The following is an 11,799-nucleotide window of genomic DNA, read 5'->3' as shown; positions in this document are numbered from 1 at the left end:
GGCCGAGAAGCTGTTTGTGCAGGTGATGGAGACTCGCAAGATGAAGCTCGGGGCCGATCATCCCGACACGCTGACCAGCATGGCCAACCTGGCGTTTACTTGGAAAGATCAAAGCCGACACACAGATGCATTAGCATTGATGGAGGAGTGTGCCGAGGCTCAACAGCGAGTCCTTGGCGCAGACCATCCAGACGCACAATCGTCGTCGGCCACCGTAGCCGAGTGGCTAACATAGCTAGATCCAAAGATGTGGTCGCCAGACATGAAAGCAGTCCTGGCAACGATCAAGTACGCAATGGCGCCAGGGAGATTGGATCTTGACGAGGAACGACGAGGATTGGGGCAATCACAGTAGGGGAGCTCCACTAACACTACACAACCTCGACCAGCAGATCCCGCTTTAGCTGCTGAAGATAGGACGCTGAACACTTGGAGAATGCAGCCTCAAGTCGATCTGCTAAAACCAAGTCAAGAGGCAACAGTTAGTGGGGTGAGACAGGGGAAACGAGTAGAGGGCTTGTACGAGTTGATGACTAAACGTCAACGAATTGGATGTAGTTAGCGTGCGAAGGCCCTTTAGGCTTCGTGCCTCCGGGCGAAATAAATTCCATCCATCCATCCATTCGTTGACGTTTAGTCATCACCTCGTACTAGCCCTCTACTCTTTTCCCCTTTCTCACGCCACTAACTGTTGCCTCTTGACTTGGTTTTAGCAGATCGACTTGAGGCTGCATTCTCCAAGTGTTCAGCGTCCTATCTTCAGCAGCTAAAGCGGGATCTGCTGGTCGAGGTTGTGTAGTGTTAGTGGAGCTCCCCTACTGTGATTGCCCCAATCCTCGTCGTTCCTCGTCAAGATCCAATCTCCCTGGCGCCATTGCGTACTCGATCGTTGCCCGGACTGCTTTTATGTCTGGTGACCACATCTTTGGGTCCGATGGTGCTTTCCCTCCTAGGTAGAATGGGAGGCTCCCTCGCCTAACCACTGTGCATTGCAACGTGTCTTCCCTCAACGCTGCCCATCTCACGCATCGCAACAGAAAATGTTCCACTGTTTCCCTCGCTCGGCCGCAGGGACAAAGGTCTGACTCGACCGCTCCGATTCTGTTCAGAAAGCGTTCAGCCTCGCCATTCCGGTTCGGAGTTGTGCCAAGACACAGGCCTCTTTTCGTTTCAACTTGTCGTAGAGATCACGAGTGTGCTTGCCAGGTAGTGCCACGTCCAGAGCCTTTGAGAATTTGCCTACGCCTTCGGGAAGACCTCTCCCTTGTCGTGTTTGGCCAGTGCCAGCCTGATTGCGGTGGACTTGGCTTGGGGCATTTGGAGGTTGGGTATCTGTCCTTGCCTCGTTGTCCTTTGCGCTGCCGCCTTAGCCTCTAAGCCCAACGCAAAGTTGGCTTCCGCTGGGATCCCCAGGAAGTCGACTGAGTTCCCTCTTTCTTGGTGCAGTCTAGCCAACTCGTAAATTTACCATATAGTGCCTTGGCCGGATTGTTGTCGCGGTTGCCTAATTGCTGCCAGCGCTGACTGGTTCCTGGTGACGATGGTGATGTGCCTATGGCAGACGTTGGCCGGAATCTTCTCCAAGGCCATTGCGATGGCTGCTAGTTCTGCTGTGTATGGGTTCTGCTCCTCCCTCGTGCCAAGGGTTACAGCAAATCTTGTCACGGTCTCGCTGGTCCTGTTGAAGAGAGTGTCTCGTGCGATGCCACCAACACCGACAATGCCTTTCTTCACGGATGAGCTTGTTGCCATCACGATGCTTATGGCTCCGTTGGCCATCTTGGTCGCCTTCTCTCGGTCAGCTTCGATCGTCGGCTGTAGGCGAGGTGCCCAGGGAGCGACAGCGTATTCCTGGATTGTTTCCATCTGTCCGGTTTCTATTCCTTCTACCGCACGGGGCGATCTTCTGAATCGGATGTAGTTAGCGTGCCAAGGCCTCCGGGCGAAATAAAATTCATTCCATCCATCCATCTTGTCACAGGTCGCATTTGACTCGTAACAGACCCAATCCAGATTGAAATACACGATCTCCTGGAGAAAGAAGCTGAGCCCGGGGGAAGTTTCGTCTAGTGAACTAAGCGTGGCTTCAGGCGGTACGCGCACCCTCGAGCGCACTAGGCAGACGGACGACGTAGCTATTGTTAGCTGGTTATGCATAGCCAAGTTATCATCGCCTGAAGCACGACCAGTCGCACTCGTGCGTGTCAGGCATGCGAAGGCCTGGCAGGCGACGTGTACCATGGGTGTGGCCCCTGGGCCCTGCTCTAGTAATACCAGTCGCATGGGAAGGCTTGTTTGCGCCTTGGGTATTGCGGTAAGCCTGTAGCGAACAGTCGCAGGGGACGGCCGGTCTGCAGCTTGTACCATTGTTGGTATTGCGGTGAGCCTGTAGCGAACAGTCACACGAGAAGGCCTGTCTGCGCCTTTAGTATTGCGGCGGGTCTGTAGCGAACAGTCGCAGGGGAAGGCCCGCGAGCGACCAGTAGCACGGTGCCGTAGCGAACAGTCGCAGGGGGCGGCCAGTGTGCGACCAGTATTGCAGCAACCCCGGGCCCCGCTAGGGTACCAGTCGCAGGGCAGCCGCCTGCGTAAATGGCCGGCGTGCGACTGGTACGAACGCGTTGGGGAATCCGGTGTGCGAACAGTACCATTGCTGCCAGCGCGCTGCTGCGTGTGGTGCGGCCAGTCGCTCCAACCCAGCGTTGCCCCGATGACGCGGTGCGACCAGTACTTCCCGTACAAGCCAGCTGCCAGGGGTAGCACGGTACTGCCGACGCGGGGTGCTAACAAGTGGAGCGCGACCGGTCGTAAGCGCTGTGCTCCTGCGAGAACAACAACGTGCGACCAGTACGCGTTCTCGTGGGTCGCATCTTCAAGAACCCGTTCTCAAGTCGAGACTCCGGGAAGGACACATCCTCAAGTCTCATGGCGAGGAGGCGCCATGTCTAGTCCCGCCTATATCACCGGCGCCATGGATCGCCATGCCCTCCGCGCCTGCCCACCCCAAGCCCAACCGCGCCTCCTTCATCATGCCTCATCCGATCATCGTCATTGCCAGTTTCTTGGCCGCGATCAGGTCGACGTGGGAACTCTCGCGTGTGGTCCGCGAGAAACGGGCTGCCAAGACTGAAGACCGAGGAAAGAGCACCCTCATTCTTCTGCAACAAGCCTACCGCAAAGGACTGCTCCTAGAAAGAGAGTTCGATTACCTCTTCGAACGCTTAATGCGTGCAGAGGCCTGCAACGACGGTAGGTATGCTCACCGTGCGTCGCGGTATCGCCGCTCACGCCTCTTAGCTGCCGCACTGCGGAAGATTCGTGCCGACTTCCAGGCCATCCAGGCAAGGCCATCCTGGCGACGGGTGGTGGAACGAGAGAGGGACATAGGGACATGGACTACTAAGCTGGCTGGCCCTGGTACATAGCTATAGGATAGTGATACAGGAGACATATATTTCCCTCTACTTCTCCCTCTAAGTGACTCCGGCTGATTCCCGCCAATCAAGGTGGAACGTAAGACCAAGGACTGCCAATAAAAGAGAAGCGTCTGAAGGTGAGAGGAATGATAGGACTGACATGAGAATAGGAAATAGGTGAATGGGGTGAATGGAATTGTTGTGGTTTTGGTAGCGTCCATCATGTGCCGCTGCTCAACGGCCATGAATGCCAGACGATCACTCAGACAAAGCCTTATGCTTATTGTAGAGGTTGATTTGACTTGGAACGTATCGCTCGAGTCGCTGCCTGGTAGTGCTCCCCTGGTTTTGTTGGTCTCTTATCGCGGTTTAGGGTTAGGGTTGGCGCCTTTTCTCGTTCACGTCCCCCTTTCGCGTTTTCGTCCTAGCAGCCCACCAAGGTGCAGCCGACCGCTAACACGGGAATACAACAGAGAAATTTATACGGTAAAATTGCCTTTCCGGTGACAGAATGTGTCTCGGCATCTGGCATACCCAGAACGAACAATCAATATGTCCCTAGGCGTTGTGCGAGTTCCTCTCGACTCTTTGGAGTTCCCTCATCGGAGGCAGATCAGCTTTAAAGTACGGGAAAGACTTGGGAGAGTTTTTAAAAATTTGTCCAAAGCAGGCGCTACTGAGGTTCGTCTACCATGCACCGTGGAAGAAGGAAAGTTTGGACAGATCCTAGCGCATTTGGGGCTCTCTGCCGATCAGCTCCGTGGAACTGGGAGGAAAGGGCAAAAGGACTTGCCTCTTCTTACCGGCATCCGATTGTCATGCCTCTACGGCGAGTATCTTGTTGCGGCGACCAAGGGCAACAAAGAGACTTCGCTGGTCATTCATCTGTTCTCCGCGGATCGTAAGCCACGAGGTCTCTCTCCCGAATTTGGTTGAAGGCTGACGATCTAGTGCTCGATCCGTTGCTCGAACTCATTTCCGCATTCTCCCATGAGCCACAACAATCGGATGGAGAACTGTACCAGAAGATCGTGGAGAGCTACCGCCGCGATGAGGTCACATACGCACTCTGTATGGGCTCCCTCACGGGGCCTAAAGAGCGTAACATGAGGATGCTTCTGAGGCCCAAGAACCTGCCTATGGTCAAAGCCTTAAACAGTTTATTCGAAATCCCAGCCATGATGGAGCAATTGCTCCTCGGGAACATCCATAAATGGCTTGCTTTGCACATGGATGAGCAGATTATAAACTACCTCAACCACATTTCCGTGGTGTGGAAGGAGAAGATATGCGAGGGAAAGATGATTCTCATGCAGTCTCTCGACATTGACAGCATTCGTATGGTTCAGTTCCGAATGCCTACGGTCTGTTCGGGAGACGCGGATACGATCGAGCGCCTGTTTGACAACGGCACGCTATTTCCTAGCGTGACCGATCCCAGCGGCAGAGATATGCTGCGACGAAATGTTCTTTCCCTCGACATGGTTATACCGAGTTTCGAAATACTTCAGGAGAACATGCATTACGTTGGTTTTGCAGCCAGGATCCTGATTCGACACGTCGTCGACGAGCTGCCATTATGCAAGAGCAGCAAGAGGAGGAGCCCTACCATCTTTGAAGTCCTTTCCAGCACTTGGACGGCCCCAGTGGTTGCGCAGGTGGAGGCCAACGATGGCGAGTTGCCGGAGATTGAGGGGCCAGCATCGCCTTCTCTCGCATTCATGCAGCTTTGTTTAGCTTGCTTGCGGCTCTTCCCGTGGCTTCAGGATGCCCTCCCGCCCCGCGAAGACTGGCCGGAAGACAGCTTTAAGGCCGAGGTCAACACGCAATGCGTCGCATATCTCCTGCACCTGGCCTTCGAAATCGGTTTTCGAACGTCCAAAACTCAAGCCGCCGGGTCCCAAGCTACTTATGCTGGCCCCAAGCCCCCTCATGCTTCCTTGTGGCGGAAGATACCGGACTGGAGAGGTGGCAGGCCTTTCACTCGGAGATTCTGGTATCTACGAGCAAACGGGTTCCTCCCCAGACTAGCTACGACGAGGCGTCGTCAGCCCAATCCCGAATTCGTCTTGCGCGATATGATGACGGCGTTCTTCGGAGAGCATGCCTCTATTTTCCGACAGGGTCTAGAAGACACGGAAGATATGGAAGATACGCTTATGGATGACGTCGTTGGCGACGGTAGTGCTCTGGGGCCGGAGGACGAGCAGGGAGGCGCGCCTACAGTTGCCCGTCGTGCTCCGGGGGACAAGATCCGACCAAGATCCCTCTACTTTGGATCGGCTGCAAAAGCGAGGCACAACAAGGCGACTTCCGTGACTGCAAAGGCACCCCAACAAGACGCTGCGGGCATCCCAAGACGCGAAGCAGCTCGATCCGTCATTGGACGATAGGTCATGATACGTGGCGTAGCCAAAAAAGCCGCAGGCGGTGGCGGAGCAGTCCCTGCCTCAAATATCTTTGCCCAATTTATGCGAATTACGCCGGGTCGCGAAGCGGCGCAGAGTGCCGGGGTCGCACCTCTTCAACTGACAGACTCGTCTGCACCTGAAACATCGCACCAGGCAGCCGTCCAGGATACACAGAACCTTCAATCTGAATTACTCGGCCCTACAAGAAACACAGTGCCGAGCGTGGTCACCAGTTTTGGTCGCGAAACTGCTCGCTCGGTTTTCGTGGCGAACCCCAACTGGAAAGGCGGCGCTCGAGGTGTCCGTGATATCTTGGCCTTCGCGCCAACGCAACGAGGCCGGCTTGTCCGCCCACCAACGAGTCAAGATCAGAAATCCAGCCGCGCTGTTAGGGGGTCAGTTCGTACCCGTGACGATCTCACTTTCGCTATACCATCTAGCCGCGCAGCTACGGGGTCTATTCCTGCCCGCGAGGATTTCCGTCTAGCTATACCACCTATTCGGGGTATGAACAGCCGAAAACACTTGCGCTCGCAGCCCAATTCATCGACAATTCGACAAGAAGAGTCCGAGGAGCCGGCTTTGAAGAGGGCTAGGCCGCCCGCTGTCTCGCCGCTGGCTGTCCCGGCTCCTACGCGAGATAGACAGAAGCGCATTGCCGCAAGAGAACAGAGGAAGCGAAATGGTGTTATTTGGGACAGTCTAGTCGCCCCTATGGACGGGGTAGAAGAAGGCGGAGGTCCTGCAACGCAGCCGGATCCCCTTCCGGTTGAATCAACAGCGAGGGCAGACCTCCCCTTTATCGTGGAAGAAGAGGAAGAAGAGGAGGAGGAGGAGGAGTTGTAAATAGAAGTTCTTTGCTAAATAGTTTTCACGTTCCATGCTGCATCAACACAATTGGTCTATGAAAGCTCGATTTATACAGATGAGAGCTCATTAGAAGAGAGAGAGAGACAGGCCGCAGTAGAGCACCGAAAAACCCGCTGTACCATAGCTCCTCCATAATTACCCCAATCAATGCGAAGCGGTGCATTGGTGATACCTACCATCCATACAGAGCCGGCGATCGCCCTCGCCATGCCACCAGGTCCGACGACTAGCCTAGCCCAGGGCTACGACGGGCTATGCGGGCGCCGTCGACGGCCTTCGCCTGTCAAATCACTGGCTTATTCGGTCGTTCCGGCCTTGGGTTAAGGAGTTATCTTTTTAACTTTCCCAATGGCGAGTATATCCCGTTTTGGGGCGCTGCACTGACTCGAACGCAATCGCGTCTTTGTGCTGCCCTCGAGCCTTGCCATGCGCTGGATGGCCGACTCCTGCCCTAGGAGGCTAAGCGCCACTAATGCAGTGTAACCTTGCCAGTCACCAACATCCATTGAGCCGGTCTTCTGCACACCACGATTTTGAATACTCGAGTAGAAATGAAAGCTGTCGTCACGAAATAAAGTCGACTAACAGATCAGGCGAGCCTGCTGACGGCACAAGCTTCATGCTTTCTCGACCGTACGCGAGCAGTATATCAACATCTGCCCTATTGGGTCTATTGAATGTATCAACCAACTGTTGTACTATCGTCCTCTCGGCTTGGCCTGCTCAAGTGTAAAGCGAAGCCCTGGCGATGGCACCGTCGAGAGAGCCATCCGCAGCCCGCATACCGTAGCCGACGGCCGCCCGAGCCAGCTAACAGCACCTCCAACCGGCCACGCCGGGACGCCGACGATTGCTCGGTCGCTCGGCTGGGTTGTTCGGCATGGTGTCGTCGTCTGCCTCCTCACACTTACTGTGCTATACCTCCCAAACCAAGCCACCGCCGTATTTAACCACACCTGGAAACTGAACATCTCACTAGCGTTGCGAGTTGCACAGGAGACATGACAGTGTGTGGTGGCAATTTTGACATCTGATACAAGGTTAAGCATACATAGCTAAGTGACTGTCCTATCGTCCAGCCTTGAGACCCAGCCCACCACGTCCTCTCGCCTAGCTAGCTATAGCGGGAGCAACGGCCGTCGCCGCGGCCGGCTGTGCGCTTGTTGCATGTGAGGTTAGGCTTTTGCGGGCCATCGAATACAAAGGGCCGGGGCCGCCCACCACAGTGGCTTTAAATGTCGCAGTGTCATCAAACCACTCGTGTACTTAAGACTCTTCTCGAGGGCACCGCAGCGGTTTGATGCGCGGAAGCGGCCGGCCGCCACGGAGCGAGAAGAGCAGGGTCGACATGCTCTAGAGAATCCAAATCCAAAATTGCACTCGGCCCCCCATATGATTCTGTGTGAGATGGCACGTTTGCTGCTCATCGACAGTCGACGCGCAGATGATCACGTCCTCGCACAGATCGCTGTCTGCATCATCTGTCACGAAGGGGGAAGGCTCCTTCGTGTACGCCACGTTGTGCTTGGCGCCCCTCTTGCGCTTGGCGGCTGGAGCGGTGTATTCGCCGTTCATGTCGCTGTCCCCCTTGCGTTTTCCTCCGACAACTTTTGTCACTGCCTGTCCTGAGGAGTGCTTTTCCATAGCATGCCGGAGGAGCTCCTTAAACCCATAAATCCCTTGCATCTCTCCAGCCGGCATTGTCGAAGGGACGCATGCGGCGCACTCTAAAGGCTCTCCCAATCTGTGGCTGTGCTGAGCGGTGAAATGTCTCCGGAAGCCGGGCCCGAGGGCACAGAGATGTCCGCAGAGAAGGCACGGCTCCACGCCGGGAAGAGACCACTTGTGGACGGATCGAGCGTGCGTCAGCCATTCCCAGATGCTCATGGGTTTGACGTCAACTCGGCCCTCACGAGTGCAAGCGCCACAGACGACGGGAAGGCCCTTACGATACCGAGGAATCTCAGTCCGGTTCATGTGGTCGAGGAGAGTACTCGTAGATGCCATGGGTGCCTCGCATAGAAGACAGATCAACGGCGAATTTGACGGACGATCCCGAGGGCTGGCACCTGGATTGACGCTTGGTGTGTGGATGAGGCCATGGGATTGCACCACTGTGCCGGGCCGTGGACGATAACCTCTGTCGCCCCAGCGCGCTTGCACTCGCGACAAGCGAGAGGCTTGTCAAACGTACCGTCAACAAGATGGGAATTCCGGAAGTGCCGCGTAAAGCAAGAGCGGTTGTGAAGCCTTTGGAGCAGACGAAACAGCAGGAGTCCCGTTGCGGCTTGGAAGCTGCCGCTGTCTCTGGAACCCGCGGTGCCCGCTGGGGCTTGGAAGCTGCCGCTGCCTTTGGAACTAGCCGTGGTACACTGAGTGCGATAGACGAGAGGTGCAGCAGCTGCGCATCAATATACCGCTCCGATACGCTCGTGCCGACCGTTAACAACTCGCCGTCTTCTCGCGGTCCTGGGCGAGACAGAAGGGCGGCCACCGGAGCCGCCATACCCGGACCCCCCGCGCCGGGTGTTGGCTCCGGCTCAAGACCCTGGAGACGCAACCGGTCCGCCGCCTTGAAGTAGGCCTGTCGATCTGCGTCGAGCTGCAGCTTGATGCAAGTCTCGATGGTGGTTCTGATTTGCCTGTGAAGCCTTTTCTTCTCACCCTGGTCGGTTGAGGCCTGGATCTCGTCGCGGAACTTGGCGATATCCCTTCGTTCTCGGAACTTCGAAATCTGTTCTTTTGACACCGAGATCGGGGCACCCTCGTCCCGTGTAAGGGACATATTGCGAAGGTCGTTGAAAAGCGTTTCATCCCGGCGCACCGCTTTGGGCCCATACGCTAATGCGGCGAGATTAGGTCTCACGACGCCTGTTTGGTAGTCGTTTTCGAAAATGGCTCCTGAGTGACTCATGACATAGTTCCGTAGGGCACTTGACAGGCTTTCTGCAATGCGTGTTAGTTGACTATGTAACGTCTGGCGGCGGTCAGTGTCCAGAAGCAACATACCATCCATGTGGGCTCCAGCACCCACGCGAGGAGCATAAGGGCGGATAGTCTTGCGGCAGCCTATGACAAGGAGGCACCGCATCCATAGTTCGTAAAACACTGGGTATGCTAGTGGGAAAAGAGGCTTGTCCAGGAATTCCTCCTTCCAGGGAATGTCGATACGGTCGGTCTTGCCAAGGACTGGACGGTGGAGAAGGTCGTGGGCCGATTCAAAGCTGATTGCCAAAGCGTCCATCTCTACCGCCCGGGCGATCACGAGGCTTGCCAAACAGAGGACAGGATAAGGCACGAGAGTGGTAGAGTAGGCGACGCTGTTGATGGGGGTTAGGGGGATACACCTCGTTAGCCCTCGGCCTCGCATCTGCTCGAGATGGAATTGCTTACGATTTTTGCTTCCTGTATTTACAGGTCATTTGAGTCGTCTTGACTTTGTTCCGACCGATGTTGGGTGTAACAATAATCCTCGTCTGGGTCCTATCATCAGGGTCGCTCACGACGGACAGGGTATACTGCCGACACTTGGTGTTCATAAGGCTGCCTGGCCGGAAACCGCCGGTACTGCCGAGAAGGACGGCGGCGTGGAACGACACCCTCGTAAGTGGCGGAGCGGGTATATCCTCAGCCCGCTGATATAGCGCGAGAAGAATGAGGATGATATCTGCTGCTGTCGCTTCAACCTTCACGTACAACGTGTTTATCTCCAGGTTGAGCGCTGGCGACAGTTTGAGGAGAATCCACTAGCCAGGCACTGGTCAGTAGAACACACTAATGGTAGAAGCACGACGGACAGAGTGCGCGAAAGAGGAGAGCTGTAGACAAAGTTACCACGTCAGGGATACAATGAAGTGTAAGGGGACCGAAATATTTGAAAGGGAAAAAGGGAATGCATCCAATTCGGCGTCACATACCTGGACAATTAGATAGGCGGGTCCCTCACGTCGTTCGCCTTCTTGTTCCCACTTTAGAAAAAGCCGGTCAGCCTCCAGGTATTTCTCCTTTTTCCGCAGCGCTTTCCGCCCGCCACGGAGAACCTTGAAATCGGCCGCTGCGACGAGCCTCCGCCAAACCTCAATGACACTATAAGCAGAGTTGAGTGTGCGGACCATGGCGCGCTCCTCCGGCCCTAACACGACACGTTCCTTGACGGAGTTTTCCACAAATTTGTGCAGAAAGGCCTGAACTGGCGCTTGAACACTTGGGACCGATGGGTCCCGAGCGAAGTCCACCCAGAAGCGGCAGGGGTCGAGACCACGACAGCTTCACTCAGTTAGCACTGATTTCGTGCTCGATGGTGGGCCACGTACCTCTGGGGAGTACCGTGGCTGTCCATCTCATCCTCTTTTTTCTGGTAAGTCCACAGAAACTTTAGAAAATGATAAGATTAGTAACACATCAGCACATTGTCCTAGGCGTAATGTCGAGATTCTGGTTTGTGTTTGGGGAAGCCAGGGAAGGGGTGGAGAAGACATACTCGGTCCAGGCAGTCCATATTCTATCGCGCTCCGCTTGTGTGCCCGGAGCAACAAAGGGCTGCTCGTTACCCTCCTCCTCTATGGCATTGTCCAAGTAATCCTGGAGGAGCGCATTAACGCTTTCCTGGTCCACCTCGGAAAAGCGCAACTGTTGTTGTACCGTCAGAGTGAGCCAAGGAGTATGTTAAGAGAAGGAAGAATGACGAGAAAGCAGAGAGGAAGGGGATTCTGAGGTTTGGGTGGAGGGCAGGAGGGAGGCCACGACGGCATGAGCAAGCCAGCCCAGCACCGAGCCTCGAGGGTCGGACGCAGTTGGTTCGCATCCTCGGCCACAGCCCCGCGAGCAGGGGACGGGATCCTGGCGCTGAAAATGCATCTCCATCGCGAATGCGCGGAATATGTGTTAGAGGACTCGATGGGTGTGAACGAAGTAGAATGGGCGACGCCTTCCGGCCTCCGTCGCCGGCGCCGTTTGGAGTCGTTACGGAGGCGGTCCCGGTCCGGGAACGCGAACGGGATCTCGTCCGGCAAAACATCGGGCAAGCGTTGGGCCGGGGTAGCTGAGTCAGCAACCGCAGCCGTACAACGCCAGAGATTTTGCATCAGGAATAAGTTAATTGA

At 55.6% G+C, this 11,799-nt stretch overlaps 8 protein-coding genes across 8 annotated transcripts in view; 5 read left to right on the top strand and 3 right to left on the bottom strand.

Moving 5' to 3' along the window:
• Positions 1 to 235, top strand: part of N657DRAFT_652545 (uncharacterized protein) — a gene marked incomplete at both ends in the record, with an annotated part of 2,859 nt that extends 2,624 nt beyond the window's left edge. The window contains one exon of the mRNA XM_062794312.1: positions 8 to 235. Coding sequence (XP_062652793.1) covers positions 8 to 235 — 228 coding nt within the window. The remainder of the gene's footprint in view (positions 1 to 7) is intronic.
• Positions 236 to 3,029: 2,794 nt separating this feature from the next.
• Positions 3,030 to 3,425, top strand: N657DRAFT_562340 (uncharacterized protein; the record flags this gene model as incomplete). Its single annotated transcript, XM_062788132.1, has 2 exons — positions 3,030 to 3,249; positions 3,298 to 3,425. The coding sequence occupies 2 exons, from the start codon at positions 3,030 to 3,032 to the stop codon at positions 3,423 to 3,425; spliced, it is 348 nt and encodes a 115-aa protein (XP_062652792.1).
• Positions 3,426 to 3,875: 450 nt separating this feature from the next.
• On the top strand, positions 3,876 to 6,002 carry N657DRAFT_50101 (uncharacterized protein). The gene is made up of 2 exons (XM_062787677.1): positions 3,876 to 4,317; positions 4,368 to 6,002. Exons 1-2 carry the CDS (start codon positions 3,969 to 3,971, stop codon positions 5,807 to 5,809), a joined length of 1,791 nt encoding a protein of 596 aa, XP_062652791.1. The 5' UTR covers positions 3,876 to 3,968; the 3' UTR covers positions 5,810 to 6,002.
• N657DRAFT_50111 (uncharacterized protein) lies at positions 5,698 to 6,758 on the top strand. The gene has a single exon (XM_062787678.1). The coding sequence runs from the start codon at positions 5,813 to 5,815 to the stop codon at positions 6,671 to 6,673; it is 861 nt and encodes a 286-aa protein (XP_062652790.1). The 5' UTR covers positions 5,698 to 5,812; the 3' UTR covers positions 6,674 to 6,758.
• Positions 6,759 to 7,284: 526 nt separating this feature from the next.
• Positions 7,285 to 7,918, bottom strand: N657DRAFT_50069 (uncharacterized protein). Its single transcript, XM_062787674.1, has one exon. It carries the CDS (start codon positions 7,744 to 7,746, stop codon positions 7,396 to 7,398), a length of 351 nt encoding a protein of 116 aa, XP_062652789.1. The 5' UTR covers positions 7,747 to 7,918; the 3' UTR covers positions 7,285 to 7,395.
• On the top strand, positions 7,918 to 8,493 carry N657DRAFT_50049 (uncharacterized protein). Its single transcript, XM_062787671.1, has one exon. The coding sequence runs from the start codon at positions 8,090 to 8,092 to the stop codon at positions 8,324 to 8,326; it is 237 nt and encodes a 78-aa protein (XP_062652788.1). The 5' UTR covers positions 7,918 to 8,089; the 3' UTR covers positions 8,327 to 8,493.
• Positions 8,494 to 11,320, bottom strand: N657DRAFT_50085 (uncharacterized protein). The gene is made up of 6 exons (XM_062787676.1): positions 11,178 to 11,320; positions 11,011 to 11,069; positions 10,615 to 10,963; positions 10,091 to 10,443; positions 9,732 to 10,017; positions 8,494 to 9,674 (listed from the first exon to the last, which is right to left on the bottom strand). Exons 1-6 carry the CDS (start codon positions 11,193 to 11,195, stop codon positions 8,661 to 8,663), a joined length of 2,079 nt encoding a protein of 692 aa, XP_062652787.1. The 5' UTR covers positions 11,196 to 11,320; the 3' UTR covers positions 8,494 to 8,660.
• N657DRAFT_639552 (uncharacterized protein) lies at positions 11,011 to 11,727 on the bottom strand. Its single transcript, XM_062791792.1, has 2 exons — positions 11,178 to 11,727; positions 11,011 to 11,069 (listed from the first exon to the last, which is right to left on the bottom strand). The coding sequence occupies exon 1, from the start codon at positions 11,558 to 11,560 to the stop codon at positions 11,363 to 11,365; it is 198 nt and encodes a 65-aa protein (XP_062652786.1). The 5' UTR covers positions 11,561 to 11,727; the 3' UTR covers positions 11,011 to 11,069; positions 11,178 to 11,362.
• Between the last annotated feature and the right edge of the window lie 72 nt (positions 11,728 to 11,799).

The sequence above is a fragment of the Parathielavia appendiculata genome (genome assembly GCF_033297405.1).
Source record: "Parathielavia appendiculata strain CBS 731.68 unplaced genomic scaffold N657scaffold_1, whole genome shotgun sequence".
Taxonomy (NCBI): domain Eukaryota; kingdom Fungi; phylum Ascomycota; class Sordariomycetes; order Sordariales; family Chaetomiaceae; genus Parathielavia; species Parathielavia appendiculata.
The sequence above is the reverse complement of the archived record's forward strand: the minus strand, read 5'-3'. Positions and strand labels throughout refer to the sequence as shown.

Bases quoted from the DNA above. Each gene is read 5' to 3' on its own strand.
- N657DRAFT_50049 (XM_062787671.1), top strand. From the start codon at position 8,090: ATGATTCTGTGTGAGATGGCACGTTTGCTGCTCATCGACAGTCGACGC.
- N657DRAFT_50101 (XM_062787677.1), top strand. From the start codon at position 3,969: ATGTCCCTAGGCGTTGTGCGAGTTCCTCTCGACTCTTTGGAGTTCCCT. The intron at 4,318-4,367 runs GTAAGCCACGAG...CTGACGATCTAG, and splicing joins TCATCTGTTCTCCGCGGATC to TGCTCGATCCGTTGCTCGAA.
- N657DRAFT_50069 (XM_062787674.1), bottom strand. From the start codon at position 7,746: ATGCTTAACCTTGTATCAGATGTCAAAATTGCCACCACACACTGTCAT.
- N657DRAFT_50111 (XM_062787678.1), top strand. From the start codon at position 5,813: ATGATACGTGGCGTAGCCAAAAAAGCCGCAGGCGGTGGCGGAGCAGTC.
- N657DRAFT_639552 (XM_062791792.1), bottom strand. From the start codon at position 11,560: ATGGAGATGCATTTTCAGCGCCAGGATCCCGTCCCCTGCTCGCGGGGC.
- N657DRAFT_50085 (XM_062787676.1), bottom strand. The intron at 10,964-11,010 runs GTACGTGGCCCA...AACTGAGTGAAG, and splicing joins AGCCACGGTACTCCCCAGAG to CTGTCGTGGTCTCGACCCCT. The intron at 10,018-10,090 runs GTAAGCAATTCC...CCCCATCAACAG, and splicing joins AAATACAGGAAGCAAAAATC to CGTCGCCTACTCTACCACTC.